Source organism: Canis aureus, chromosome 16 (genome assembly GCF_053574225.1).
Source record: "Canis aureus isolate CA01 chromosome 16, VMU_Caureus_v.1.0, whole genome shotgun sequence".
Taxonomy (NCBI): Eukaryota; Metazoa; Chordata; class Mammalia; order Carnivora; family Canidae; genus Canis; species Canis aureus.
The window spans coordinates 45464261-45490321 of NC_135626.1; the positions used below are offsets into that span (position 1 = coordinate 45464261).

The window sequence follows — 26061 nt, forward strand, 5'->3', positions numbered from 1 at the left end:
TATATATGGTTATGAGCTTTACTGGAAACGACCAATTTAAAGACAATTCGGGCGTGTTTTGTGCTAAAAGGTCAATCCTATAGGTACGCGTAGCACTGAAAAAAAGAGAAACTGTACTTGTTTTCAGATTTTTCTTTGATACAGATGTTAAGCAAAGGAGGGCGGCAATCGCCAACAGGTGGGCCAGCCGCTGGATAAGCAAGGAGACTAGCGCCCCCTGGTGTTCCAGGCCTGTAAGGACTCCCTGAGGGCGGCAGCAGAAGAAAAAGGACAAGTTCAAGAACCTGCTACTTACTTCGCTTTTCAGGGAAGAAAAACTCTCACATCCAAATCAACATTACTTCAGTGACTACGGATTTTCTAGAGGGAAAACCGGACAGCAAAAGTGCTATTCCAGGACATTTTATCTATAACGGCTCTTAAAACACAGCTCAGCAAATATTATGGAGAGAAAACACACATGGGTGGCCATGTATTTGTATTATTTATATACCTTTCCAGCAACCCAAGAAAAGAGAAGCACGCCAACTCTCCTAGCAACCTACTGCCCTAGAATTCAGCCAAAACTCTAAGTACCTTCTCTACACTGACAACTCCTGTTGTAAGACCTGACTTTGCAGCTGAGCTCCAGACTTACGCCCGTGTGACAGCACCTGGTGCCAACCAGGCATTTCCAATATCGCATGTCCTCAGCAGAACTCTTGACCCTCCTCCCCAAACCTGCTCCTCCATAAATCCTATTGGCTTTATTTTCTAAATATATCCAGAACCTGCCTTTGCCAATTCTACGGGTACCTCTGATCCAAGCCCATATCATTTTAGCTGGATTATTGCAATAATCTCCTAGTTGGTTTGCCCAATTCCACCGTTGCTTTAATTTCCCTGCTTTAATTTTTCATATAGAAGCCTTACAATAATCCTTTTAGGGCACAAATCAGTCACCATCACATTTAAAACCTAAAATCCCTGGGGCCCCTGGGTGGCTCAGTCTGTTGGGCGTCTGCCTTGGGCTCAGGTCATGATCTCAGGGTCCCAGGATTGAGCCCTGCATGGGGCGCCCTCCTCAGCAGGGAGTCTGCTTTTCCCTCTCCCCACTGCTTGTGCTCTCTCTCCTTCTCTCTGTCAAATAAAAAAAATTTTTTGAATAAATAATAAAACCTAAAGTCCCTAACAATGGGTTCTTCCTAAACTGCCAGCTCTTACTTCTTTGCTTCCCCCCCCCACCCCCACCCCGGCTGCTCTGGCCTCCTCACTGGGCCCTGAAAAAGCCTTCAGCCTTAGCATTTCTATTTCCCTTTCCCTGGTCCACCCTTCCCTTTGACGTGTACATGATGTGACCCTTTATTCTAGTCTCCTCCAAAGATTCCAAAGGAGGCTTCCGTGCCTCTCCTATCCAAAACAGTCCTCGTGTCTACACTTGACTCTGAAAAAAAAGTTATAGGAGTAATTTGTTTTCCCACATTAATTAGGTCTCTTGCACTAGCCCATTAAGGTAGTCGTTTTGGTTCATGGCTACGTTCCTGAGGCTCTGAGCAGGGCCTGTGCACATAGTGCAGATAGTAGTGCACATAGTAGGGGATGCTCCCAAAATATTGTTGAATGAATGGCTGGCTTTTTCAAGAGGAAAAACAAATGGTATCTATTTACAATTACAGCTCAAGACAGTCTGGTGCTGCTACAAAGCAGCTGGGTGGCCCTCAGACACTGAAAGCACTGCGATCCCACCTACTGGCCCCACAGCTGAGAATGGGTCTCCTAGTGCCCGGCAGGAGGGCTGGACGAGCCAATCGGCTGTCAGCAGGAAAACATAGATCCATCCAGACTCAACAAACAGTGGGAAGAAATTACCCCGAGGGTAGGGATGCAGATGGAGGGCTCAGTTTAAACATATTGCGGGAGCAGATTTTGTTTTAACTTAACCTATTTTCCAGTAGATGTTTTTATAATGATGCTTTTTTTTTTTTTTTTTTTTTTTTTTTTTTATGCCTCCATGGGTAGCAAGTGCTTTTCTGGATCTTAAATCTCTTTTCTGGTGCTAAGGCAGAGTGCATGGACTGATTTCTCTGACTTTGAGCCACGCCAGATGGCCCCACTTGAGCAGAAAAGAGGCTGAAAGAAAGTTTAATCTTATAACCTCTTCTATAAACAATCTGGGGGAAAAAGATCAGGTCTCTGGCCTGTGGTATTTTACGTCTCGTGAGGTCATGCAGCACAGGGCAGCGAAGCCGAATTCGTCATTGGGGACGGGTGGGGGGCGGGGGGCCGGGTCTCTCTTTGCCACTGCGGCGCACAAGCTCCCCTGGCTACTGCGGGCCTGTGTCTTCACGCGTGAAATGACCTGAGCGACATCCTCATTATCAGCACTTTACAAAATTCTGCATTCCAAGGATGAAGACGCCGTTAGGGGACAGCCCAGGCCCTTGGCAACGGGAGACGGTAAAAAGCCGTCCAGGGCCGCAGGACGTAACCGCGAGATCCAAGGGCCAGGCCGTACGGAGGCCCTGGAGCTCGGAGCGAGCGGCCACGTCCTCGCGGCGGGCGAGCAGCACCCTCGGGACTGCCGACGCCCCGCAAAACCTTTCCCTACGGAGGGCGCGGCCCGGTCACGCCCGTGATGCGGCCTCACGGGTACGTCCTCCCGCGCGGAGCAGCAGCAGGTGCGCAGCGAGCGAGCAGCCGGCGAGCCCCCGGCGAGACCCCGCGGCGCGGCCTCGGGCCTCCGCGTACTTCGGGGGGTCGCCCGCCCTGCGTCGGGGGCACGGCGGTCTCCAAGCGCAGGTGCACTACGGGCTGAAACGGGAAGGCTCCGGAAAACGTGCGGCTACGCCTGCCCTCGCGTGCCCCCACGTGGCGCCTGCACCCCGAGGCTCCCACCTCGGCCCGCGCGCTCTCTGTCGTGCACCGAGGGGCTCTAGCTCGGGGCGGCTCTAGCTCCGGGCGGCTCAAGCTCAGGACGGCTCTAGCTCAGGACGGCTCTAGCTCGGGGCTGCTCTAGCTCCTGGCGGCTCTAGCTCGGGGCGGCTCTTGGTCGGGGCCCCTCTAGCTCCTGGCCGCTCTAGCTCGGGGCGGCTCTAGCTCGGAGCGGCTCTAGCTCGGAGCGGCTCTAGCTGGGGTGGCTCTAGCTTGGGGCGGCTCTAACTCGGGACAACTCTAGCTCCTGGCGGCTCTAGCTCGGGGCGCTCTAGCTCGAGGCAGCTCTTGGTCGGGGCCTCTCTAGCTCGGGGCGGCTCTGGCTCCCGGCGGCTCTAGCTCAGGGCCGCTCTAGCTCAGGGCCGCTCTAGCTCAGGGCAGCTCTAGCTCGGGGCGGCTCTAGCTCGGGGCGGCTCTTGGTCGGGGCCTCTCTAGCTCGGGGCGGCTCTGGCTCCCGGCGGCTCTAGCTCAGGGCAGCTCTAGCTCGGGGCGGCTCTAGCTCGGGGCAGCTCTTGGTCGGGGCCTCTCTAGCTCGGGGCGGCTCTGGCTCCCGGCGGCTCTAGCTCAGGGCAGCTCTAGCTCGGGGCGGCTCTAGCTCGGGGCGGCTCTTGGTCGGGGCCTCTCTAGCTCGGGGCGGCTCTGGCTCCCGGCGGCTCTAGCTCGGGGCGGCTCTTGGTCGGGGCCCCTCTAGCTCCTGGCCGCTCTAGCTCGGGGCGTCTCTAGCTCGGGGCGGCTCTAGCTCGGAGCGGCTCTAGCTGGGGTGGCTCTAGCTTGGGGTGGCTCTAGCTTGGGGCGGCTCTAACTCGGGGCGGCTCTAGCTCCTGGCGGGTCTAGCTCAGGGCCGCTCTAGCTCGGGGCGGCTCTAGCTCGGGGCGGCTCTTGGTCGGGGCCGCTCTAGCTCCCGGCGGCTCTAGCTCGGGGCGGCTTTTGGTCAGGGCGGCTCTAGCCCCCGGCGGCTCTAGCTCGGGGCGGCTCTAGCTCGGGGCGGCTCTAGCTCGGGGCCGCTCTAGCTCGAAGCAGCTCTAGCTCGGGGCGGCTCTAGCGCGGGGCGGCTCTAGGTCGGGGCCGCTTTAGCTCGGGGCGGCTCTGGCTCCCGGCGGCTCTAGCTCGGGGCGGCTCTGGCTCCCGGCGGCTCTAGCTCGGGGCGGCTCTTGGTCGGGGCCCCTCTAGCTCCTGGCCGCTCTAGCTCGGGGCGTCTCTAGCTCGGGGCGGCTCTAGCTCGGAGCGGCTCTAGCTGGGGTGGCTCTAGCTTGGGGTGGCTCTAGCTTGGGGCGGCTCTAACTCGGGGCGGCTCTAGCTCCTGGCGGGTCTAGCTCAGGGCCGCTCTAGCTCGGGGCGGCTCTAGCTCGGGGCGGCTCTTGGTCGGGGCCGCTCTAGCTCCCGGCGGCTCTAGCTCGGGGCGGCTTTTGGTCAGGGCGGCTCTAGCCCCCGGCGGCTCTAGCTCGGGGCGGCTCTAGCTCGGGGCGGCTCTAGCTCGGGGCCGCTCTAGCTCGAAGCAGCTCTAGCTCGGGGCGGCTCTAGCGCGGGGCGGCTCTAGGTCGGGGCCGCTTTAGCTCGGGGCGGCTCTGGCTCCCGGCGGCTCTAGCTCGGGGCGGCTCTGGCTCCCGGCGGCTCTAGCTCGGGGCGGCTCTTGGTTGGGGCCGCTCTAGCTCGGGGCGGCTCTTGGTCGGGGCCCCTCTAGCTCGGGGCGGCTCTGGCTCCCGGCGGCTCTAGCTCGGGGCGGCTCTTGGTCGGGGCCCCTCTAGCTCGGGGCGGCTCTGGCTCCCGGCGGCTCTAGCTCCCAGCGGCTCTACTGGGGCCCCGGGGCCGCGGAATGGGCTCCGCGGCGGGCCCGCGCCGCGCACACGCGCCCCCCGCCCGGTCGCTCGCACTCACGGCTCCGCCGCGCCGCGCCGCCGGGCTCCTCGCGGCTCCTGCGCCCCTGGCCGGGGAGGCTGCGCGGCGGGCCGGGGGCGGGGGCCGGGGACGCGGGCCGGGGACGCGCGGCGCGGGCGAGCGGCGGGGGCGAGCGGCGGGGGCGGGGCGGGGGCGGGGCGCGGGCCGGGCACGCGCTGGCGGGGAGGGGGCATCCGGAGGGCGAGCCGGACCAGCCCACGTTACGCGGCTTGCGGACTAATCGTTGACCCCGGATCCTTGCCCTGACCGGGAAGGAGACTACTAATTCCGCAGGCGCCAAGGCGAACAGCATTTCAAATCCACTTATTTCTAGAAGGTGTTCAGACCGCGCGGAGACCTACCAGTTCTCCTCCGTCGTAAATACCTTGTTGGTGCAGCATTTGCAGAGCAAACCCTGCGTGGGTTTCCGTTTGCCCCTGAGTGAAAACCCGTTTCTCAGAACAAGATTTACCTGTAGTACCTACAAGTTAGTTGCAGGAAACAGATTGCATTCTTTGAATTGAACCCTAGAATACAGGGCGGTACTATACGCAACTGATGACTGCTGAGTAAGTGCCTATTACATAAAACTTTTGTCCGACTTTCAACAGGGCCGATTTGATGCTTTAAATGAGAGACGTTTTTCCTGGTTTGGGTGTAGAGTAGGTTCAAATGGACTTCACGTCTTGCCCAAGCAAGCACAACCCCTGATTTACACAGCTAGCCAAATCTGAATTTGTAGGTGTGTAACTCACGGTGACCTATAGGACTAAACCTGTGCTTACCTTGTGGGAAAACAGAAGAAAACTGAACACAGTGGACAATAGTAGCACCTTTTTTTCAAGGAGGAAACAAAACTCCTAACAGAATGCATACAAGTCCACACTCCCTTGGGTTCGCTTTTCATTTTAGAAGGACCAAATGTTCACCCTCCAATTAGCTTGAACACAAATCACCATTTTTCTAAATGACCTTCAGGGGTCTAACCAAGTAAGAAAGTGAACATAGTAAGAGCAACCGCGGGTTCAGTTATAATAGGTGCTTTCAATCGCACTGCATGAATAAAGGAACAGGGAAAGAATTTAGGTTCCAAAGTTCAAAATTTAAAATTACCCATAAGTTTTATCCTCCAGGTGAAGATGAGAACGTGGGAAATGCAATCTGCTCCCTGGCATTCATTCAAATGGTCCAATCAAGTTTCTAGATTTCTGAGTGGTACTGATCTCACAGAGGTGATTTGTGAAGTCTGCGGCTTTCAACCTGTTCCCTCCGGAGGGAGTCCGGCTGATGTGCACAGCCTGACAGGCCATCATGGGCATTCCTGACACAGCGACAGGTGTGTCACATCACATTCTCCCCTGTACTCAAGTAAACAGTTCCCAATGCAAAGTGAGGACGATCCTACTGTAGGAATAAACCTAACACCTGCTCTCAGCCAGCAGGAAAAGTGCAATGTTCACAAACATAAGGCCAGTTTTAACGACTTGTGTGCAAGACCCTTCACAAATACTGTCTTTTGTAGAAAGTCCTACTGTTCTTTTCACATGTCCATATTCTTGAGAGGAGGTCACATTTTGTAAGCTGCTAAAACCCCAAGTGAGCTATTGCTTCTTTCAGGCTCAAGAGGACAACCAGTGAATGGAAGGAGACAAGACGGCCCATGTGGGAAGGACAGTCCATGGATGAGGGATGTTAAGTGGAGAAAGTGACTTGCCTGGGTCTAGAGGGGGAGTGAGTACCTCTTCTAAGAAATGAACCAAAAATCACCCCTTGGAAATTATGTTTCTTGGAAACCCTTTCTTGCGTCATATAAAGCGATCTTTATAATGGTTACTTATCCGCTAGTACTAGGTCTCTTATGAGACGTAAACATATTTGAAGAATGGACATGGTGTGCTCACTACAACAGACCAGGCTACTAGGACAGGCGAGAGAGTGTTTATAGTTTTCAGCACTCAAAATAAGCCGCATTTCAATGTTCAGGTGCTTTTTTTTTTTTTTTTTTTTAAGATTTTATTTATTTATTCATGAGAGACAGAGACACAGGCAGGGGGAGAAGCAGGCTCCTCGCAGGGAGCCTGATGCAGGACTTGATCCCCAGCCCCAGGATCATGCCCAGAGCTGAAAGCAGACACTCAACTGCTGAGCCACCCAGGCATCCCAGTTCGGGTGCTTTAAAGAAGGTTCTAGGGCACCTGGGTGGCTCAGCGGTTGAGCATCTGCCTTCAGCTCAGGTCGTGATCCTGGGGTCCTGGGATCAAGTCCCACATTGGGCCCCCTGCAGGGAACCTGCCTCTCCCCCTGTGTGTCTCTCATGAATAAATAAATAATCTTTTAAAAAAGAAGAAGAAAGTTCCATTCTGTTACTTGACACAGGGCAGAGTCAGTGAACAGTTTGTTCTAATGAAGTACTCCATCCAAATGAAAGCATAATGTGCAAGTGTTTATTTCAATAACTATGTGAAGGTCCTTATTTTTGGACAACAGCAAGGCATTTTATTATCCACTCTTTCCATTCCTTAAAGGCTTCCACAGGTTTTGGTAAATTCACATTATCCTCACAACTGTGTTCCATGCTGACTCCGGGGGTGTCAGCCGACTCATCATCAATCCACCTCACCAGCGCCTTGAAAAACAGAAAGCAGATTCGCATGTTAACAAATCAGAGCAAAATAGTCTTAGGCCGGAGAAAAATGTTGGCTTCTAAATCACGTTATCTAACTCTGTGACTTCTATTACCCCAGTAAGATGTTCCGTTTGATAAGGACGTTTGTGAATATGGAATAAGACTACGGGGCAGCCTGGGTGGCTCAGCAGTTTAGCGCCACCTTCAGCCTAGGGCCTGATCCTGGAGACCCAGGATCGAGTCCCACGTGGGACTCCCTGCAGGGAGCCTGCTTCTCCCTCTGCCTGTGTCTCAGCCTCTCTGTGTCTCTCATGACTAAATAAATATTAAAAAAAAAAAAAAAGACTACACAAACTATGATTACAAGTGACGGTCAGAAGTGTGCACAGAAGAGATTAAAGAGAAACACGCCAATCCTCCCAGGTTTTTCTGGATGGGAGGACTATGCTTTTCTCAACATGCCGAATGTTCCACAGGGCACTGGGCAAGTGCTTCGGATCTGATGTGAAAGTGGGTCCCTAAGTAAGTGTGCACACAGGTGGAGACAGACACGTACATGTGAAGATCCCCGCAGGAGTAGTCACACCCTTGAGCAGGGTCGTGATGGATACGGACCTGTTTGTGGGTGTGCGGACACTCAGACAAGCACACACATACTGAGATTAGGTACTTTCCCTCTTCCTCCTCGAAGTAGCCCATTCCTTCCTCTGAGTGAAGAGCATACCTCTGTCCCACATTTGGAAAAATAAAGCATCGCCACATGTACTTATGGTTTAAAAAAAAAAGAACTGCCACACCAAGTAACATTAGCCTGGATCCCTGAATGGCTCAGCAGTTAAGCATCTGCCTTTGGCCCAGGGTGTGGTCCTGGAGTCCTGGGATCAAGTCCCACATCGGGCTCCCTGCATGGAGCCTGCTTCTCTCTCTGCCTGTGTCTCTGCCTCTCTCTCTTCTCTCTCTCATGAATAAATAAAATCTTTTTTTTTTTTTTAAAAAAAAAAAAAAGGGCAGCCCAGATGGCTCAGCGGTTTAGCACCACCTTCGGCCCAGGGCGTGATCCTGGAGACCCAGGATCGAGTCCCACGTCGGGCTCCCTGCATGGAGACTGCTTCTCCCTCTGCCTGTCTCTGCCTCTGCCTCTCTCTCTCTCTCTCATGAATAAATAAATAAAAATAAAAAAAACATTACCCTGTTCTCCCAAGTCATGTTCTCTCTCCCCCAGCGAAGGGGGAACACAGAAACGTCTTCCACTGTTTCTCATTGAACTACAAGTGTAAGGCACTCAGAGGCCGGGCAGTTTAAGAGATTTCTTTGCGTGTTTTTTTTTTTTTTTTAACCACAGCTTCCTGCTTATCTTTGCACTAATTTCCTCCGATAAATTATAGCTCCAGAGAAGGGCCTGATAGAAAATGGTAGTTTGCTACTTATATAACCACTTCCCCCTCTTTTTCTTCCCCTCGTTTACTTGGTATCTTTCTATTATGTTGAAGCCAATAGCACACTGCAACTTGCGTAAACAGATAGGGCAAAGGTTGAGGGGGCGCCGGTCAGCTTCTTCTAGGTGGTTGGAGCCTTGCATGAGGCATGCAAGCCATTGGCAGTGTCGAAGTCCAAATATGTGTCCAATCTCATGGGTTAAAGTCTGCAAGACATTCACATCAAGGCTTTATAGCGCCACCATCATCAAAGGGTTAGACATTCCTCCTTTTTCTTGCTTTTCAAGAAACAAACTTACATTCATCACCAAAACTTCAACCTGCCCAAAGACTTAATCCTTCATTTCAATGCCTAAATGTCTTACTGCTTTCCTTCCTATACTTGATTACTTCTCCTGGAGCAGGGTTTCTCAGCCTTGATACACCTGACATGTGGGGTGTGATCATTCTTTGTGCATGGGCCGGTGGGGGGTGGGGAGGAGTGGACAACTGTCCTGTGCAATGTAGATGCTCAGCATCATCCCCAGGCTCTACCCACTAGAGACCAGCAACACCCCGGCCCCAACTGCAACAACCAGAAATATCTCTAGATATTGCCAGAAGTCCCTGGGTGGCAAAAATCACCCCTGGTTGACACCTGTTGCTCCAGGCCAGTGGGACAATTCAGATTCTGGGACTTTCCCCTAGAGATGCTGAGTCAGTAGGTCTAGAAGGGAGGGGGCTATTAGCATGTTAATGAACACACCAGGTGATACTGATGCGGGGTATGAGCTCTGAACACACCGTAGCTCTCAAACCCCAAGCAAGGGTACTTATGAAAACAGAACTTCCTAGCTGCGGGAAAAGCCTGTGTCTCTGGCTACTGAGGCAGGGAGGGGAGCATTAGGAGATGGGCTTTCCAAATAGCAAGGGCTGGGGAGATTGACTAGAACTAACCACAGTAGAAGGTAGCCTGGAGCCCAAGAGGAAGCCATTCTCAAGACCTCTGCCTGAGAGCAGAGGCCCTCCAAGGGGAGCTTTATTAGATGACCACCACAGCTCCGAAGAGTCAGTTACCTTACCCATACCAGACTTCTGGAATTAGACTAGTGGCGAGGATGTGGGTACAGCCAAGGCTGCATGTAACTAGCCAGACAGAAAGCCAGCACAGATACTGTCAATTCCAATATTAAGGCATCCATTTAAATTTTTATTGATAACTTCAGTCAAACAATAGGCACCAAACGCCTATAGATGATACAACCTCACGTATAATATTACCTTAACGACTGCTGATAACACAATGCAGGAATTAAGAGCTCTTTAAAAAATACTCTGGTGGGTTTTCTTTTCTTTTCTTTTTTTTTTAAATGACTCACCTTACAGGAACGAAGCAGCAAAACACTGGTCACTTCAGGAGTATAATAGTTCTCAAAAACGGAATAGTCGCTTGAAGATACTCTCCGCAGCTTGTTCACTTTGCCTTCAAAGCGTGAGCTATAAAAATCACTGCCGTACCTGGCAAAGCTGAATATCCCCACACCTATAAAAGGAGGAGCAAGCAACAACAGAAGGGGAGTAAGATTTCTGAATGAAAGACCAAGAAAGAGCGCCCGCTTGGGCGTCCAGTCATTGGGTGCAAATCCGTGCTAGTGCGTTCACACGGTCCAATACGCTTCAGGTTTGCCACGACAGAGGAGGGCTTTTGCCCTCAGATTTCCCTCTCCACATCTTCTTCTGCCATCCAACCTCCTCTGCCCTGTAAAACCCAATGGTCTTGAGATCAAATTATTGAGAAACTCAAAGTTCCAGAATTGTTTTTACCCCCTCTTTTTCTCAAAGCCAAGTCCAAATCAAGTACTCTAAGAGAAGCAAGAAGTGGTGACACACACACCACGCACCCATGACTTTACTCTTTCAGAACACAATAAACAGATCTCCAGGTGCTATGCTGAGGGTTCCTGCACCTTCCTGGTGCCATGCTGAGGGAAACCGGCGTGCCACTGCCCTGATGCTGGGAGACCATGCCTTCAGACAACCTCTTCCCTCCCCCACTCCTCACTCGGAGCACGACTCTGCTGTGTGGCTGCCTGTGTGGCTGCCCTCGGATGACCAGAATAAACACCCTTTTAACTGACTTCCTGTTATACTGACGCTTGTTTCAACCATCCCTGCGTACACGGAGCACAGGGTTTGCTGCACAACGCATTCTAAAGGGCATGGCTTTAGAATGTGACTTGCTTACATTATCAGTTATTTATGTCTCTTTCAGTTGTTATTTGAAAGTAATACGGCATTTTTTTTTGCGGGGGGGGGTTAAAGAAATGAATTCATAGTAAGTCTGTTGGATCTACCTTGACCCACAGAGAACACTCCTCACCCCACCCTTGGAAGTGTTGCCTGGTATTTAGGGTGAGAGACAGCACTCTGAAAGTTAAGAAAAAACAAAATCTGCTCATGTCACAGCTGACCTCGTCTGTGCTCTGGCCAAACAAATGTGGGCATACATCCCTCCAATACCTTTAGCAAGAACATTTTTTCCTTCTAATAATCCTATGAATGGAAACTTATTTTCTTTAGTAATTAACTGTTTCTCTATTTTAAAATCTTCACTTTTGTACCCTTGGAGAGTACAGTCACATGTAGTAAGATACTGTCTCATTACATGGCACTTCAGTGCTGCTAGCCTACACCTTCTCTTAGGCCATGCAATATTTAAGAAACTTACTTTTTAAAAGGGTGGAGGTGTTTACAGTAGAAACATTTTAGGGGAATGTCTCCTGACCTCCTCAACCAGGAATAAGATAAATTAGCTAGCAATGTCTAGAGAAATTGTTTTAATATATCTTTAATGTTTCATCACTGTCAGATTAATTATGAAAGGAGAGATAAAAATTTAGCTCATAAAAGTTTACTTCTGATAGGGGCACCTGGGTGGCTCAGTTAGGCATCTGCCTTGGGCTCAAGCCATGATCCCAGGGTCCTGGGATCGAACCCCATGTCAGGTTCCCTGCTCAGCGAGGAATCTGCTTCTCCCTCTGCCTCTGCCCCTCCCCCCAGCGGGTGCGCGCGCTCTCTCTCTCTCTCTCTAATACAATCCTTATTTTAAAAATTTTATTTCTGGGGATGCCTGGGTGGCTCAGCAGTTGAGCCCCAGGATCGAGTCCCACGTCGGGCTCTCTGCATGGCACCTGCTTCTCCCTCTGCCTGTGTCTCTGCCTCTCTCTCTCTCTCTCATGAATAAATAAAATCTTTAAAAATAAATAAATAAAAATTTTATTTCTGAAAGAAAGATGGCTCTTACAAAAATCAGAAAGACAGCAGTGGCCAGAGTATCCAAGAGTGTGTTGATGGTGGGATGGAGGGTGGGTGGGGGGACACTCTAGGAACGTAAAGGAAGTCACCAATGAAAGAGTAGGGGGAAGAAGAGGCTCTGTGGTGCCCTGGGCTCCCACCTCTAGTGAATGTGTCACAAAGGGAGATATCTAATAGAAAGAAACATTTGTTAAAGAAGGTGCCCACCTCCAACAACCCTGAGGCCGATGTAGCACCTGGACAGTCCATGAACTGGTACTCCGAAAATACTGTCCTGGGTACCTACTCCCCCCAGAATGCTAATGGATGACACTCCCCTTACTGCATTGGACTTTCCCTTTCAAACCTGTCAGATCCTAAGGAATGAGGGTAGAGAAATTATAGCAAACATGGAAGGATGGGAAGAAAAGAAGTGGAAAGAAAGAAAAAAAGGAAAACAATTAGGCTAAAATAGTATTTGCTTCCAGGTCCTTTCCCACCCTTAGTATCACCATACAGAATTCTTATGAGCCAAGTTTACTGTATCTAAGTTGAAAACTGAAGTTGATATTTTTTTCAAGTAAAATAACAAAATGTTACAAGACACAGAATAAGAAGCTTGCACACTTGTGCAATCAGTCTATGGTTTATCTATACTAGAGAACTACAAAAAGAACTGAAAATCAATTAGCAAGATTTTCACTTATGTTGATGATAGGGGATTTTTTAAAATTATTTATTCGGAGGGGAGGGAGAGAGAGACAGACAGTGCACAGGTCGGGGGAGGGGCAGAGGGACCAGGGGAGGGAAAGAATCTCCAGCAGATTCTCTCCGAGTGCGATGGGACTTGATCTCATGCCCCTAAGATCATGACCTGAGCTGAAACCAAGAGTCACACACTTAACCAACTGAGTCACCCAGGGTGCCCCTATGTTAATGATATTTCAAGCATCCTTAATATCTTTAATTCACCTTGCTAGTGAATTACTGATATTTACCATCTGTTGTGCTGAATGCCTATATATATGCCACCCATAAACACACACTTTTTATGTACCAGTTTACTGTTAGGTAAACTATCTCAAAAGGACTCTCTGAAATAGGTATCATTAGCCTCAAGATCATAGGGATGAAGCCAGAATATCAGAATCCATCCACAGCACACTTCCTGAGCACAGCATGATGCACCAGAATTATTATAGTCTTAAGTATCAAAATTATAATTGGTTGGAATTTCTTCCCTTTATCAACATTTTCAAATATTCTCAGGTTGAGGAAATTTCTACCAACAATGTCAAAAAGGAATACCATCTGTCAAAGAGGCCTGTCCAAAGACAAAATTCCAGGAGTCTCTTGGGTAAAGATCAATCATGGTTATTCCCACAATACAGAAGGCATCTCCAGGTTTCTTCTTTTTTAGGAACCTCAGGATGTCTCCTATTTGAAAAAAAATGTATACATGAGATATATATATATATCGATACATGTATGGAGATATATATATATATGTGTGTATATATATATACACACATACATATCAATGTAATACATGTATTACATACATGTATCTATCTAATATCTCCTTTACTCAATTCAAATTGTAAAGCTGTTTAATTCACCTGCGTGAATTTGTAGGTTTTGTGTGTTATCATTGACTCTAAAGGAACACCTCGTTACAGAGACAGGAACCGGTTCTAGGAGTTTTACTGTCAAGCCGTAGAAAAATGCTTCACAGTAGCCCTTGAGCCATTTAATATATTCGTCACTGATAATCCTGGTGTTTCCTAGAGATCCTGTAAGATGGAAAAAAATGTAAAGACAGACTTTAAGGTGATTAAACATTCAGTCTTCATCTCAGTCTATAATTAGAAATCTGAAATGAGAAGCAAACTACCGCTAAATTTTCAATAAACCTTTATCACTCGTTGATCTGAATATAATTACAAAGACACAAAATGTCCTGTTTTAGGGCTATTTAGGTATATAACTTCCACCATGGTAACGAATGTCAAAAAAATGATCATAAAAACTACCACTTGCATGAGATCAGCAGCCCAGGCTATCCCTGGCAACAGCCCTGTTGCCTTAACCAACCCAAATCCGTCATGTTAACAGTGTATACCAATGCACTGTATATAAATACTGCGTTTCTCCGGAGATGGTGCCTTTCTATAAGGATCACTGAAAAACTGTTCGAAGTCTTGGGGAGCCTCAGGATGGGAGATGATCCAATCTGATTCCGAATGCAAGGTAATGGGTCCAAAGAGATCATTGTCTGCCTTGAAGGCTTTGTTCAGCAAACGCCGTTCGCCAGCATCTAACTTCTCATACTGTGACACAAGTGTTGGGTTCTTTGAGATGAGAGCTGTTTTTAGAGTCTGTTCAGAGTGCCGTACTGTTTGCATCTACCAGGAAACACAAGTAATCAAATACACCATGTAAATCCATTCCGGTCACTTTAATCTACCTATCCTCCACATACATACATCTCTCATTTCTCCCTAAAATGAAAAAACTGATTGCCTCTTTTTTTTTTTTTTTTTTTTTTAACACCAAACAACTGTGTTCCTTTGCCATTTCCAATCAATTTCTTGGGAAGGGTGGGAAGGGTATCTGAAAAAGTGAAAAGAAAAATCATGAAATTCATTCCTCCTCCCCTTATGGAACCTGCTCCCATTATAAAAACTGAAAGAGGATGGCCTGATTTCCTATTTCTTTCTGTCCTTAGGGTAACAGTATTACGAATGGAGTCATTAGGGCCACATGAAAAATACTCATCTTTTCCAAGGTGACTCAAAGATGTTCCAGACAACACAAAAAGAGAACTGATGTAAGTCCTGCCATTTCTGTAATTTAACTGCAGGCTGGTAACAGACCTCAGCCACTGAAGTGCATTGCCTCAAAGCCCTGTCACCCGGAGGGGAAGACATCAGGTGACTAATCAAAAGCCAGACTCACAATGACAGGTCTCTTCCATTCACATCGTGTTCCTCTGTAGGGCTGTCATCCTTTCTTCTGAATGCGTCAAACAGCTGTTCCACCGCGAGGCTTTTTGATTTAGAAAAGGAACAAAAATAATAAAATAAAATTTGGACTTCACTGTCTGGAGCCTATCCTATTTTCTACTCATCTAGATTCCCCCCCCCCCCCCCACCTCTCCTGTTTAATGTTTGAGAATTGCTGGGAAACGTTAAGCTAACATGTGTTCTGGCTGGACATCAGAACCTTAGGGGTGCCGGAACATGCACGGAATTCCCAGTCGGAGGTCACTATGGTCAAAGCTCTGACATGTGCATAGGATCGTCCTTCTCCCACAGGACAAAATCCCCAGCTAAACGTGCCCTCCCGCGTGCTATACCTACCTGCAGGGAGGTAGGGTCCCATCGAGGTGTCTGCCTTGCAGGGACGGGCATGCCTGGGCCTGGCCGGGAAGGGGCTGTGCCGGGCGCCTTCACCCTACAGTCATTAGAAAGGCAGTGTTCCTGGGAAAGGTCGGCCTTCTGCCGGCCCCCCAGGTCCCTGGGCGGAACCGCGGGGGGCACAACAGGATCGTGTAAATGCGCTGGGGGGGTCTGCAGTGCTGTCGGCGCTAAAACCAGCACATCCTGGGCTCACCTGGACCACTCGGTCACCCCGGCTGGTTGCTATAGCAACCGCACCTTGGGCCGGGGCCCGTGCAACCGCGAGCCGGTCCCCGGTCGGGGTGAAGAGGGGGGATCCCCCGCGGAGTCTCCTTGGTCTTTCCGCCCAGAGGAAGCCTCCTCGGAGGGCCTGACTCCCCGGAGACGCCCCCGCCCCCGCCCCCGCCGTCCTCCCCTGCTTCCGCCGCCGCCGCCCCGCCCACATCGTCTCTCCCCCGCCGACCGCGACCGCCCCCGTCCTCCCACGACCAAGCCCCCACGGCGGGCGGCTCCACCCGCACGGCCCTCACCCCGCAGGCCGGGACGCCGCCGGCCCCCGCAGCCGCCCCTGCGCCGCACCGCGCCCCGCAACCCGCAACGCCACGCCCCATCGCGCCACGCACCGCTCCGTCGCGCGCGCACAGCGCCCGTGCCACGCCCCCTCGCCGCACGCCACGCCCCCCGCCGCACGCCACGCCCCCGCCGCACGCCGCGCCCCCACGTCACACGCCGCGCCCCCTCGCGCCCCCTCGCGCCCCGCTGCCGAGGGCGGCGGGCGCCGTCCGGGTGTCCGCGAGCGGGTCCGCGGTTCGTCCGAGTCGGTCCCCGCGGGGCGCGCTGCTCCCGCGCCGGGTCCCGGGGCAGCCGCAGGGGCGGGGCGCGCGGCGGGAGGCCGGGTCTCGCGGCCGCGGCTCTCGGTCGGGTTTGCCGCGAGCGCAGGTGTGCGCCGGGGCCCGCGGGCCTGCGGGGCGCCCTGGGCGTGACTCACGCGAGCGGCCGCGTCCAAAATAAGTCAGCGGCGGCCGCGGGGTGACGCACGGCCTGGGCGCGCGCCCCGCCTGCCGTCCTCGCCGGGCTTTCCCCTCCGCGCCCGCCTGCCGCGGCCTGGGCGCCGCCTGGGCGCGGCCGCAACCGTGAAGCTCGGGGGCGGGGGGGGGCGCGGGGGGGGCGCCCTGCAGGGTCGGTCCCCGCCGCGGGGGGGGGGTCCCCGGTTGCCTCGCTCGCGCTGATAAGGCCGAGGCGCCGGTGCCGCAGAGGAGCGAGCCCCCGGGTGGCCCTGGGCGGGCCGGGTAACCGCGGGGCCTCGTGGAAGGAGCCGGCCCTGACCGCTGCTCGCGCCCTCCACAGCCCCTTCGTGCCGGCGCAGGTGTCGGGCTGGTCGCCCCCCGGGCCGCCCCGAAGCCCACCCACCCCGCTCTCCGTCTGCCCCAGCAGCTACCTACAAAGGCCCCCGCCCCGCCCCGCCCCCAGGAACCCAGGTGCAGGTCCAGGTCCAGGTCCAGGTCAGCCTGCGTCCTCTCCCCTCCACCTTTCCCCACAGCTCTTCCCAGGACCTCACCTGAAGGGACGCTCAGCTTTCCTCCCTCCAGCCTTCACTCAAACACACGCCTGAGCCCTGGTCTTCATTTCCAAGCCTTCGGCTCACCACGACCAGGCAACTTCTATTCTTTTGAAGTTCAGGCCATTTTACCGTAGGCTGGGGTTTCTTTTTCCTTTCTTTTTTAAAGAATTTATTCATTTCTTCTGAGACACAGGCAGAGGGAGAAGCAGGCTCCTTGCAGGGAGCCCGACGTGGGACTCGACCCCGGGTCCCCAGGATCAGGCCCTGGGCCGAAGGCAGGCGCCTAACCACTGAGCCACCCGGGCATCCCCGGCTGGTTTTTCCTCATCCTAATCGTCCTTCCCGCGCTCCAGGAAGGACACATGCGTTTTTCTGGATGACTTCAGCCCCGTCTGAAGGTTATCTTCACCCTTAATCCCTTGTCATCTCTCCTTAGGGGACTGTAACTTCATAAATATTTGACCTTTTCAGCTCCAGTGATCACCTCGGTCTCTCACTTGTTTACGCCCCCTGGACCTTAAAATGTCCCACATCATTCTTTGACCTCGGTGCCAATGTCCGCCCTTACCCAAACCCATTCTTCAGTAACACGCGTTCATATCCCGCCTGGTCCCAAAGTTTTAAACCGAGAACATCAACCACTCTCACTGTATCTGAGATACTTCTTGGCTTTCTTGGTATTTGTGCCTTTTGACTGAATGCAAATCTCCAGACATCCCAAGAGTCAGGGTAGCACAGGAGCTAAGACGATGGTCTGGGTTTGAATCCTGGAACCACCTCTGTTCATTAGCATGTGGCCAGCATCCATTTTTTAACCTTATGCATCTCTTCCCTGGTTTGTACAACAGAGATGATACTAGTACAGACCTTCCCTAGTATGGGAACATTTTACCTTTTGATCTACTGGCCTTCTGACATCCTGAGGGGCTTCGTTGAGCTCAGTGTTCACCCGTTCCTAGAGGCCTCCCTCCCCCCACCTCCTGCAACACAAAACCCCATCCTCTGCAATGCTCATTGCCTTGTGCATACCACTGTCATCATCCTTATCACGATGATCGTGACATTTCTTCAGTGTCTCCCTTTCTAAACTGTGAGATGCTTAAAGACTTTCATTCAAGGTATCCGGAACATAAATGTTATCTATTGGCTTTTCATTCAACTCATGTATTCATCAACAGGGTTTGTTTTGTTTTGTTTTGTTTTGTTTTTTCATTTGAACTACTTAAATTCACTTTCTGGATTAAAAAAAAACTTTCTGGTTGCTCCCAAACTTTAGAAAGATACCACATTTCTGTACAATCTCAAAGTAATACTTCTTGTTTAAAAAATTTAGTACCCCATGTGTGTTAAGCTTTATTTTTAGAATGAAAAGATATATATGTTATATATATATGTAATTATACATAACATATAAAGTGTATGTATATATAACTTTTCTCTTTATTTCACCTGGAGTTAATCATCATTTCATTTCTGTTGATTGATTTTTTTTAATTATAAAAGATTCATTTATCAAGTTTCTTAGGCCTCCTTTAATTCTTTATTGTTAAAAAAAATGCTTTATCATCTCTGTTACACTTGTCAATATTTTCTACATAGCCTCAGCACATCAGTTGCTGTTGTTGTTATTTCTGAGATCCTTCATCCTGCGACTCTCTATCCCCTGTTCCCACCTGAACGGGTCCTCTCTGGGCCTGCTGTGGTCTCCCTGGGATGGCAGCTGTACTCTGCTCTGTTAGGTCCTGTCTCTTGAATTCTTATCTTCCTCTTCCTTGGTTTACTCCTTTGATTGTAGTAGCACATGCTTTAGATCCTTTTGTAAAAATATATATATATATACATAGAAATAAGTATTTTGAAATCTGGCATATGTAAAAATGTTTTTATTCTATCCGTATACTTGACTGAGAGTTTTCCTGGGCTGGTATGGAATTTTAGGTTGAAAATCATCCTGCCTCAGCATTGGAAGGGTTTGTTTCATTTTTTTTCTGACTTGTAATAATAAAACCATTTTGATTCCTAATCCTTTGTATGTTACCTGCCTTTTTTTTTTAAAGGAAGATCTTAGAATCCTCCCTTTATCCTTACAGTCCTGAAAAACTCTATGTTTTTAAACTATATTGTTTATAGGTTTAAAAAAATATTTATTTAAGTAATCTCTACACCCAGTGTGGGGCTCAAACTCGTGACCCAGAGTGGAACACTTTTCTGACAGACCCAGCCAAGCACCCCTATAAGTTTTTTAAAGATATGACCTGGTCTGAGCCTTTGTTTCCCCCGTTACGTTTTCTTGCTCAGTGGGCTCTTCAATCTTGAGTCTCTTTTCATTTTCATTGGGAGAAATTTCCTTCTCTCCATATTTGCTGGATGTGGGACTTTCAAGATGGATCCTCTCATTTTCATATCTTTTCTTCAAGATTTTTCCGTCTATCTTTTTGTGATATTTTCTGAAGTCTTCATCAGCTTTCATCTATCTGTCTTTTGGGTATTTTTCCCCAAACATTGTATTATTTAATAGCCAAGCATTCTTTCTTGTTCTTACTATTTTGCACTTTTTCTCATTTAATGGGTAAAATGTCTTCTCTTGTCTCTCTATGGATATGAACTATGCTACTTCTGAAGTTTAGTTCTGCAGTTTCCTCTGTTTTTGTCTTTTTCTTTCATGTTAGAACTTTCTACAAACATCTGATGATCTTTGGCTATCTGTTAAGCTTTCATCATGAGGCACACAAAGCTGGTTGATGGTTTTGTGTACATGAAAGCAGCTTATCCACTGGGGTTTCTCAAGGGTGATTTGGCAGACGACCAGCTGGTTCACTGAGGGGAGATTCCCTAGTGTCTGAACCTGTGACCCTACCATTAAAAAAAAATAACAAAAGGGGGAGGGGATTGTTTCCTGACTGCCAGTGTTCTGGAAACAGAGTGAGCGTCCCACTAATAAGTGTACAGTTTCTAAATCTTTAACTCCCTTGTTTTTCACCCTCTGCGATGATTCTCAAGTGTCACAACCAATCCATTTTAACATGAGAATACATTGAGGGTTTCAGTCATTTACCTGCTAGTATGAATTCGTGTCTGCTCAGTTGATTTTTCCTCCAGCCCTTAGCTGATATCAGCTGCTCTGAGGAAATGGAAGTCTGCTCAGGAAGTGGAAAGAAGTAAGTCACTTAGGGTCACAGAGTTCCTCAGCAGAAGAGCCGCCCAGAGCAGATAAGGCAGATTGGGGAGGGTGCTGTGATCCAGGGGGATCTGGGTACTGGGACCTGGATGCTACAAAGGAGGTGAGAAGACGGAAAAGAAAATTCACTTCCATTTAAATGGTGCTGAGCCGGGGCTACACCCAGAGAGTGAGAGCTGACTTGATTTCTCCCTCTGCCCCGGCCCATAGCCTGCCCTTGAGGACGCAGGGCCCGGGTTCTAAAGGAGCTGGACAGCATGGTACCAGGGGAACCTGAGAGCCCAGTCACCCTGGCAACAGCGGATTTTAGGGGAAACGCATTCTGCGTTCCAGACAACCAACTTCTAAATGATCTTTTGGACCACGTCCTGCTTGGGAACTGAGGCTCGATTTGCCCCATCCGGGGCCAGCTCGGGTAGCGCCACATTGGGGGAGGCCATTAGCAGAAATGGCCAGAAAAGCAAGAGATCTTTTTAGCCCATTAGGTGAAAAGAGGATTTTTCTATCTTTTATTATTCATGATTTGCGACTTCAGTTACTGTTTCCCGGAACAAATAAAATGTTACAGTTTTACTTCAACTTACTGGAGCAAATAGATGCTTATCGTCAATCATGCAGAAATTTCGAGGCAGTCTCTAAGGTTTTTGCTGTTTGTGGCCCCTTTGCAGTCCTTTGATGTCAGGCGAGTTACTTTCTGTGCCTCAGACGGGTTTCCAAAAGCTGCCACAATCTGAGTGTGTGTGAGTGTGTGTGTGTGTGTGCACGTGTGCGCATGTGCACGGGCAAGTGTGTACACATACACACGCACTCGTGTTACCTATATCTGTCTTTCTTGCAAATGAGTACAATCAGCTCAATGAAGGGAACGAAAGCGGACTTTGGTTTTTGCTTTGAGAACGCTGCGCCCCCAAAAGAAGTGGGGCTTCCAATGATCTCCGGGGGCATTTAGGGTTACCTGGGGTGGGGGAGCTACAGAGGGTAGCATGAGGGGAGGAGGGAGGCAGGTGGAGGGGCCTCCAGGCCCTCTGCAGGGTGCTGCCCCCGCACCCCACCCCCACCCCCACCCCCGGAGACAGACTCCAGCCTTGCAGCCACATCTGAAATTTTCAGTTTTCTTTCCCGTTCCCCTTTTTCAGGCTCCAAGAAGGCTGGGGGGGGGGGGGGGGAGGAAGCCTGAATGAGACACAAATGAAAGAGGAAGTGTCTCAGCACTAAGCAAACATAAAACAGCCCACTCCATCGGTGACCTCTATGGAAATACTGAAGACATCCTCTGCGGCGTCCTTTTAGCCTTTCTGGGGGAGGGGACAGCTGCTGCCCAGAAGCAGCCAGCTTCCCTGTGGCCAGGTCAGGGCGGCGGCAGCACCCCAGGGAGATGGGCCTGGCGGTTCGGGGAGGCCCTCTGTGCGCTCAGGCAGGAAAGGCCTCCAGGCCCTGGTGTGTCCCCCGGCTTCTCCCTCGCAAGCTCCACCTGCTGAGCTCACGACCTGCAGGGGCCCAGGCCGTGGTCACCGCGGGGGGTGCGGGGACCCCGGGAGCCCCAGGCCCTGCAGGGGGCCCAGCTGCTGCCCATGGACAGCCAGGGTCGGGGACCGGCCACCCTCTGGCAGTGAGGCCCAGTGATGGAAGCAAGCGTGTGCAAGGAAACCAGGGGCAGAAGGCCGCCAGGGCTGACGCTTGAGTGGTTCAAAGACTCGGCCTTGGGTGCCCGTGAACACATGTTTCTACTGGAGTCGACGTGATGAAAGACAGTCATGAGACCTAGGAAAACGGGAAAGGACAGAAAAGTAGACAGAAGGACAAATCACTCCTGGTCCTTCTGCCCACTGGCTGCACTTTTATTTATTTATTTTTTTAAGATTTTATTTATTTACTCATGAGAGATGCACAGAGAGAGGCAGAGATACAGGCAGAGGGAGAAGCAGGCTCCATTTGGGGATCCCAATGCGGGACTCGATCCCAGGACCCTGGATCACATCCTGAGCCTAAGGCAGATGCTCAACCACAGGCATCCAGGTGCCCCCAGCTGCACTTTTACACTTTTTCGTGGTATGGGTTATTTAAGCATCACTATAATCACAGGAAAGCTCCCAAATTGTACATACTGATTTTTCCATCCATTCCTCTTATTCCAGAGAGAATACTTTATATACATGGGTGTTCATCATGATGTTGTTGAAGATCCTGAGAACTTGAACGTTCATCATTAGCATCTCAGTCAAGTACGTAAAATTATAATCTCACAATAGAATATGACGCAGTCATGAAAAAGATTAATCTTGTGCTACATTTATTGACATGGAAGGATATTGCCAAGACCCTGCTGAATTCTTTAAAAAGTTTCCAAAACAGAATATATAACTTGAGCCTATTTATGAAACGGCACGAGTGTATGTGTGCGCACAGGTGATGTTTGCCAAAATGCTAACGATGGTTCTCTCTAGAAGGAGGGCTTTCTGTGCTGTTTACCTTCTTCTTTATGTCTTTTAGTATTATTTATTTGCTGTGATGAGTGTTTACTAGTTTTATGGTTTTTTTTTTTGAGTATTCTGAAAAAAATCTTATGCAAATCAGTACTTACTGACACATATAAAATGTATCCACTATACGGTGAGTGGAAATGAGAGTTATAAAATCCATACGTGGGCAGCCCGGTGGTGCAGCAGCTTAGCGCCGCCTTCAGCCCAGGGCCTAATCCTGGAGACCCGGATCGAGTCCCACGTCGGGCTCCCTGCATGGAGCCTGCTTCTCCCTCTGCCTGTGTCTCTGCCTCTCTCTGTGTGTCTCTCATGAATAAATAAATAAATAAAATCTAAAAAAAAATCCATATGCAATATGATACCACTTGGGTATTTTACATCCTTATATACAAATGTACATATTTTATATGTAAAATTTGCAAATACAGAAACACGTAAATGACACACATCAGGTATAAAATTCACACATACATGTTCAATGTGTGTATCAAAAATAAGTTTAAAAACTTGTTACCTTGGGTTGGCTAGCTATTTATTTATTTATTTATTTATTTATTTATTTATTTAATTTTATTTGTGTTGGCTTTTTAAAATAATGACGTTGTGTTATATTTTAAACATAATGCTATTTCCACCCTGCGGAGAAAGAAGCAATATTTGAAGCTGAGTCTTAAAGGAGTAGGGACTGACCAGTACAGGACGGTCCAGGCAAAGGGTACAGCATGTACAAAAGGTACAAAGTCACAACAAAGCGTGGTACATTATCCGCCGTATCACTCCTGGCATCTGATACCACAGAGCATTCCTGCCTGGAAACTCTCCTCCCTGCCCTTCTGGGTCACTGCTCTCTCTGGGCTGCCCGGTGGCCTGGGTCAGCCAAGCAGGCACCAGGGGCCCCGAGTGAATGAGGTACAGGCTGACAACCCTGGTTGTTGGGGGGAGGTTCTGTAGAGATCATGAGGATTAAACCAAACTACTTCATAATATCCTGGAAGCTCAGGCCTGTGCACCAGGAGCAGAGAATCTAGAATCCATGATCAGTGGACTTGGGCTCAAGTTGAGACACCACTGCGCCCCTCTTGGACAAAATACTTCAGCAGCTCGAGCCTCAGGATTTTTATCCACAAAATGGGACAGTAAGAATCTCTACCCCGTAGGGCGGCTGAGATGATGAAACAAGACTTGGGAAAGCCCCCTGACAACTGGTTATTATCACAAGAAGCTGACCACATTACTAACAGCATAGCAAAACCCCAAAGGCAAAAACGCAAAGCCCTGACATTTTAGCAGGTCATTTTTTGCTAAGAAACCGGCACTCACGACAAGTCCTTGTGATATATCCTCGTGGTTGGACTTGTCAGTCACAAGTTCTAATTATGGAAATGCACTCTGACAAAACAGCCCATTGGCGTGAGTCACTGGGGTGGTTTAACTCTGTAGGCCAGGAACTCTCCTGGGAAGGGTTTGGAGACATGCACACTGGAAAGTAAGAAAGCAGTGATTTCATAACCATTTCCAGCCAGGGGTTAATTTACAGTCCTGACAGTGACCGGCTTCTGAAACAGCAGGTGTAAAAGAACTGGCCAGGGTCTCCCCATCGTGCTTCCTTACAGACCCTTCTCTTTCCTCCTATTAAGAGTCTCTGGTTTGGGGCGCCTGGGTGGCTCAGTGGTTGAGCATCTGCCTTCGGCTCAGGTCGTGATCCAGGGTACTGGGATCGAGTCCTGCATCAGGCTCCCCACAGGGAGCCTGCTTCTCCCTGGGCCTGTGTCCCTGCTTCTCCCTCGGCCTGTGTCTCTGCCTCTTTTTCTGTGTGTCTCATGAATAAATAAATAAAATCCTTAAAAAAAAAAAAAAGAGTCTCTGGTTTGACAGCCACACCTCCATTGATTCAGGATCCAGCCTCGTGATCTGGGTAAAGCCTTTTAAATGGAAATTCAAATAACTTCAGTGTCCTCCCATAAAACACAGAACGTGGAAAGACTCTGCTTACTCTGGGTGGCTCTCCGGTGGCTTTGAAACTAATGAGACTTTTATTGATGGCCTTCCATGTGAGAGGGCGTGAGGATATTTCTTTCAAGGGTGAATATTTCTTACTCCTTCATCATTGGATTTCATATCTGGAGTCTTCCTGAGTTTGTTTTTTGAGTTGTCAAAGGATTTATTAACATTGAGAGCTCTCCTATGTGTGATACTATGGCGTGGCAGTTGGGGGCCATGGAAGGATGTTTCCCAAACCTTGCTGAATTAAAAAAAAAAAAAAGGTTTAAAAAGTTTCCAGTGTATATAACTTGAGCCTATTTATATAAAAACATGGGTGCGTGTGTGTGTGTGTGTCTGTGTGTGCGTGTGTGTGAAGAAAGATGCTTGCCGAAATGTCAATAATGGGAAGAAGCCATGGGTTTGAGTCCCAGCTGTGCCACTTACTGAGTGTGTGACCTGGGACGGGTAGTCACGACATCTCTCTAGGTCTGTTTCTGTATCTCTGAAACTGGGATGGAGTTGTTATAAGGATTGTGTAAGCTATAGGAAGCACTTAGTAAATGCTACTTAATATGATCTTTAAAAAAAAAAGATTTTATTTATTTATTCATGAGAGACACACAGAGAGAGAGGCAGAGACACAGGCAGAGGGAGAAGCAGGCTCCACGTGGGGAGCCCAGTGCGGGACTCGATCTTGGGACCCCAGGATTACACCCCGGGCCGGAGGCAGATGCTCAACTGCTGAGCCACCCAGGTGCCCCCTTAATATGATCTCGTACTTCGAGCCTGAAGAAATGATTTTCTACCATTTGTTGTAGTAAACAGCCAGCAGAACAGAGTGTGGTAACTGAAAATACACAATTTACTGACACTGGGTGTCACTTGGGGGTGATCCAGGAGCACAGAGAAAATGGTGTAGAAAAACCCCAAAACCGGGGCATCTGGGGGGCTCAGTGGTTAAGCACCTGCCTTGGGCTTAGGTCATGATCCCGGGGTCCTGGGACGGAGCCTCGCCCTGGGTTCCCTGTTCAGAGGGGAGTCTGCTTCTCTCTCTCCTTCTGACGCTCCCCACTGTTCATGCTCCACCACACGTGCTCTCTCTTTCCCTCAAATGAATAAAATTCAAACAAATATTTTTTAAAGAAAAATCCCAATGCCTTTTAACTGTCACCCTGCTAAATCCACATAGTCCCAGATCAGCACATGCAGTCCCAGGAGGCAATGGGACACCAGATTCTAACAAGTTTTCCTGGTAAATGTGGGGACTTTGGGGTGACCCCAGTGGCCACTCAAAGGCCTGGTAAGTCTGTCCCCTCAATGAGGTCAGGGTGCCTTTCC

At 49.8% G+C, this 26061-nt stretch overlaps 2 protein-coding genes across 11 annotated transcripts in view; both read right to left on the reverse strand.

Moving 5' to 3' along the window:
• ARSG (arylsulfatase G) overlaps nucleotides 1–4872 on the reverse strand; it is a 108104-nt gene extending 103232 nt beyond the window's left edge. For all 7 annotated transcript variants that reach the window (XR_013354730.1, XR_013354728.1, XR_013354729.1 and 4 more), the window contains exon 1: nucleotides 4786–4872. The gene's annotated coding sequence lies outside the window, so the exon portion shown is untranslated. The remainder of the gene's footprint in view (nucleotides 1–4785) is intronic.
• Nucleotides 4873–7207: 2335 nt separating this feature from the next.
• AMZ2 (archaelysin family metallopeptidase 2) lies at nucleotides 7208–16197 on the reverse strand. 4 transcript variants are annotated; one of them, XM_077853698.1, is made up of 9 exons: nucleotides 16145–16197; nucleotides 15483–15576; nucleotides 15079–15168; nucleotides 14243–14525; nucleotides 13740–13913; nucleotides 13429–13557; nucleotides 10206–10369; nucleotides 8877–9053; nucleotides 7208–7411 (listed from the first exon to the last, which is right to left on the reverse strand). In XM_077853698.1, the coding sequence occupies exons 4-9, from the start codon at nucleotides 14523–14525 to the stop codon at nucleotides 7256–7258; spliced, it is 1083 nt and encodes a 360-aa protein (XP_077709824.1). In that variant the 5' UTR covers nucleotides 15079–15168; nucleotides 15483–15576; nucleotides 16145–16197; the 3' UTR covers nucleotides 7208–7255. The 4 variants fall into 4 exon arrangements, with proteins under 4 accessions (XP_077709824.1, XP_077709822.1, XP_077709823.1 ...); XM_077853696.1 differs by lacking the exon at nucleotides 16145–16197 and adding an exon at nucleotides 16052–16144; XM_077853697.1 differs by lacking the exon at nucleotides 16145–16197 and adding an exon at nucleotides 15736–15895.
• Nucleotides 16198–26061: the final 9864 nt, after the last annotated feature.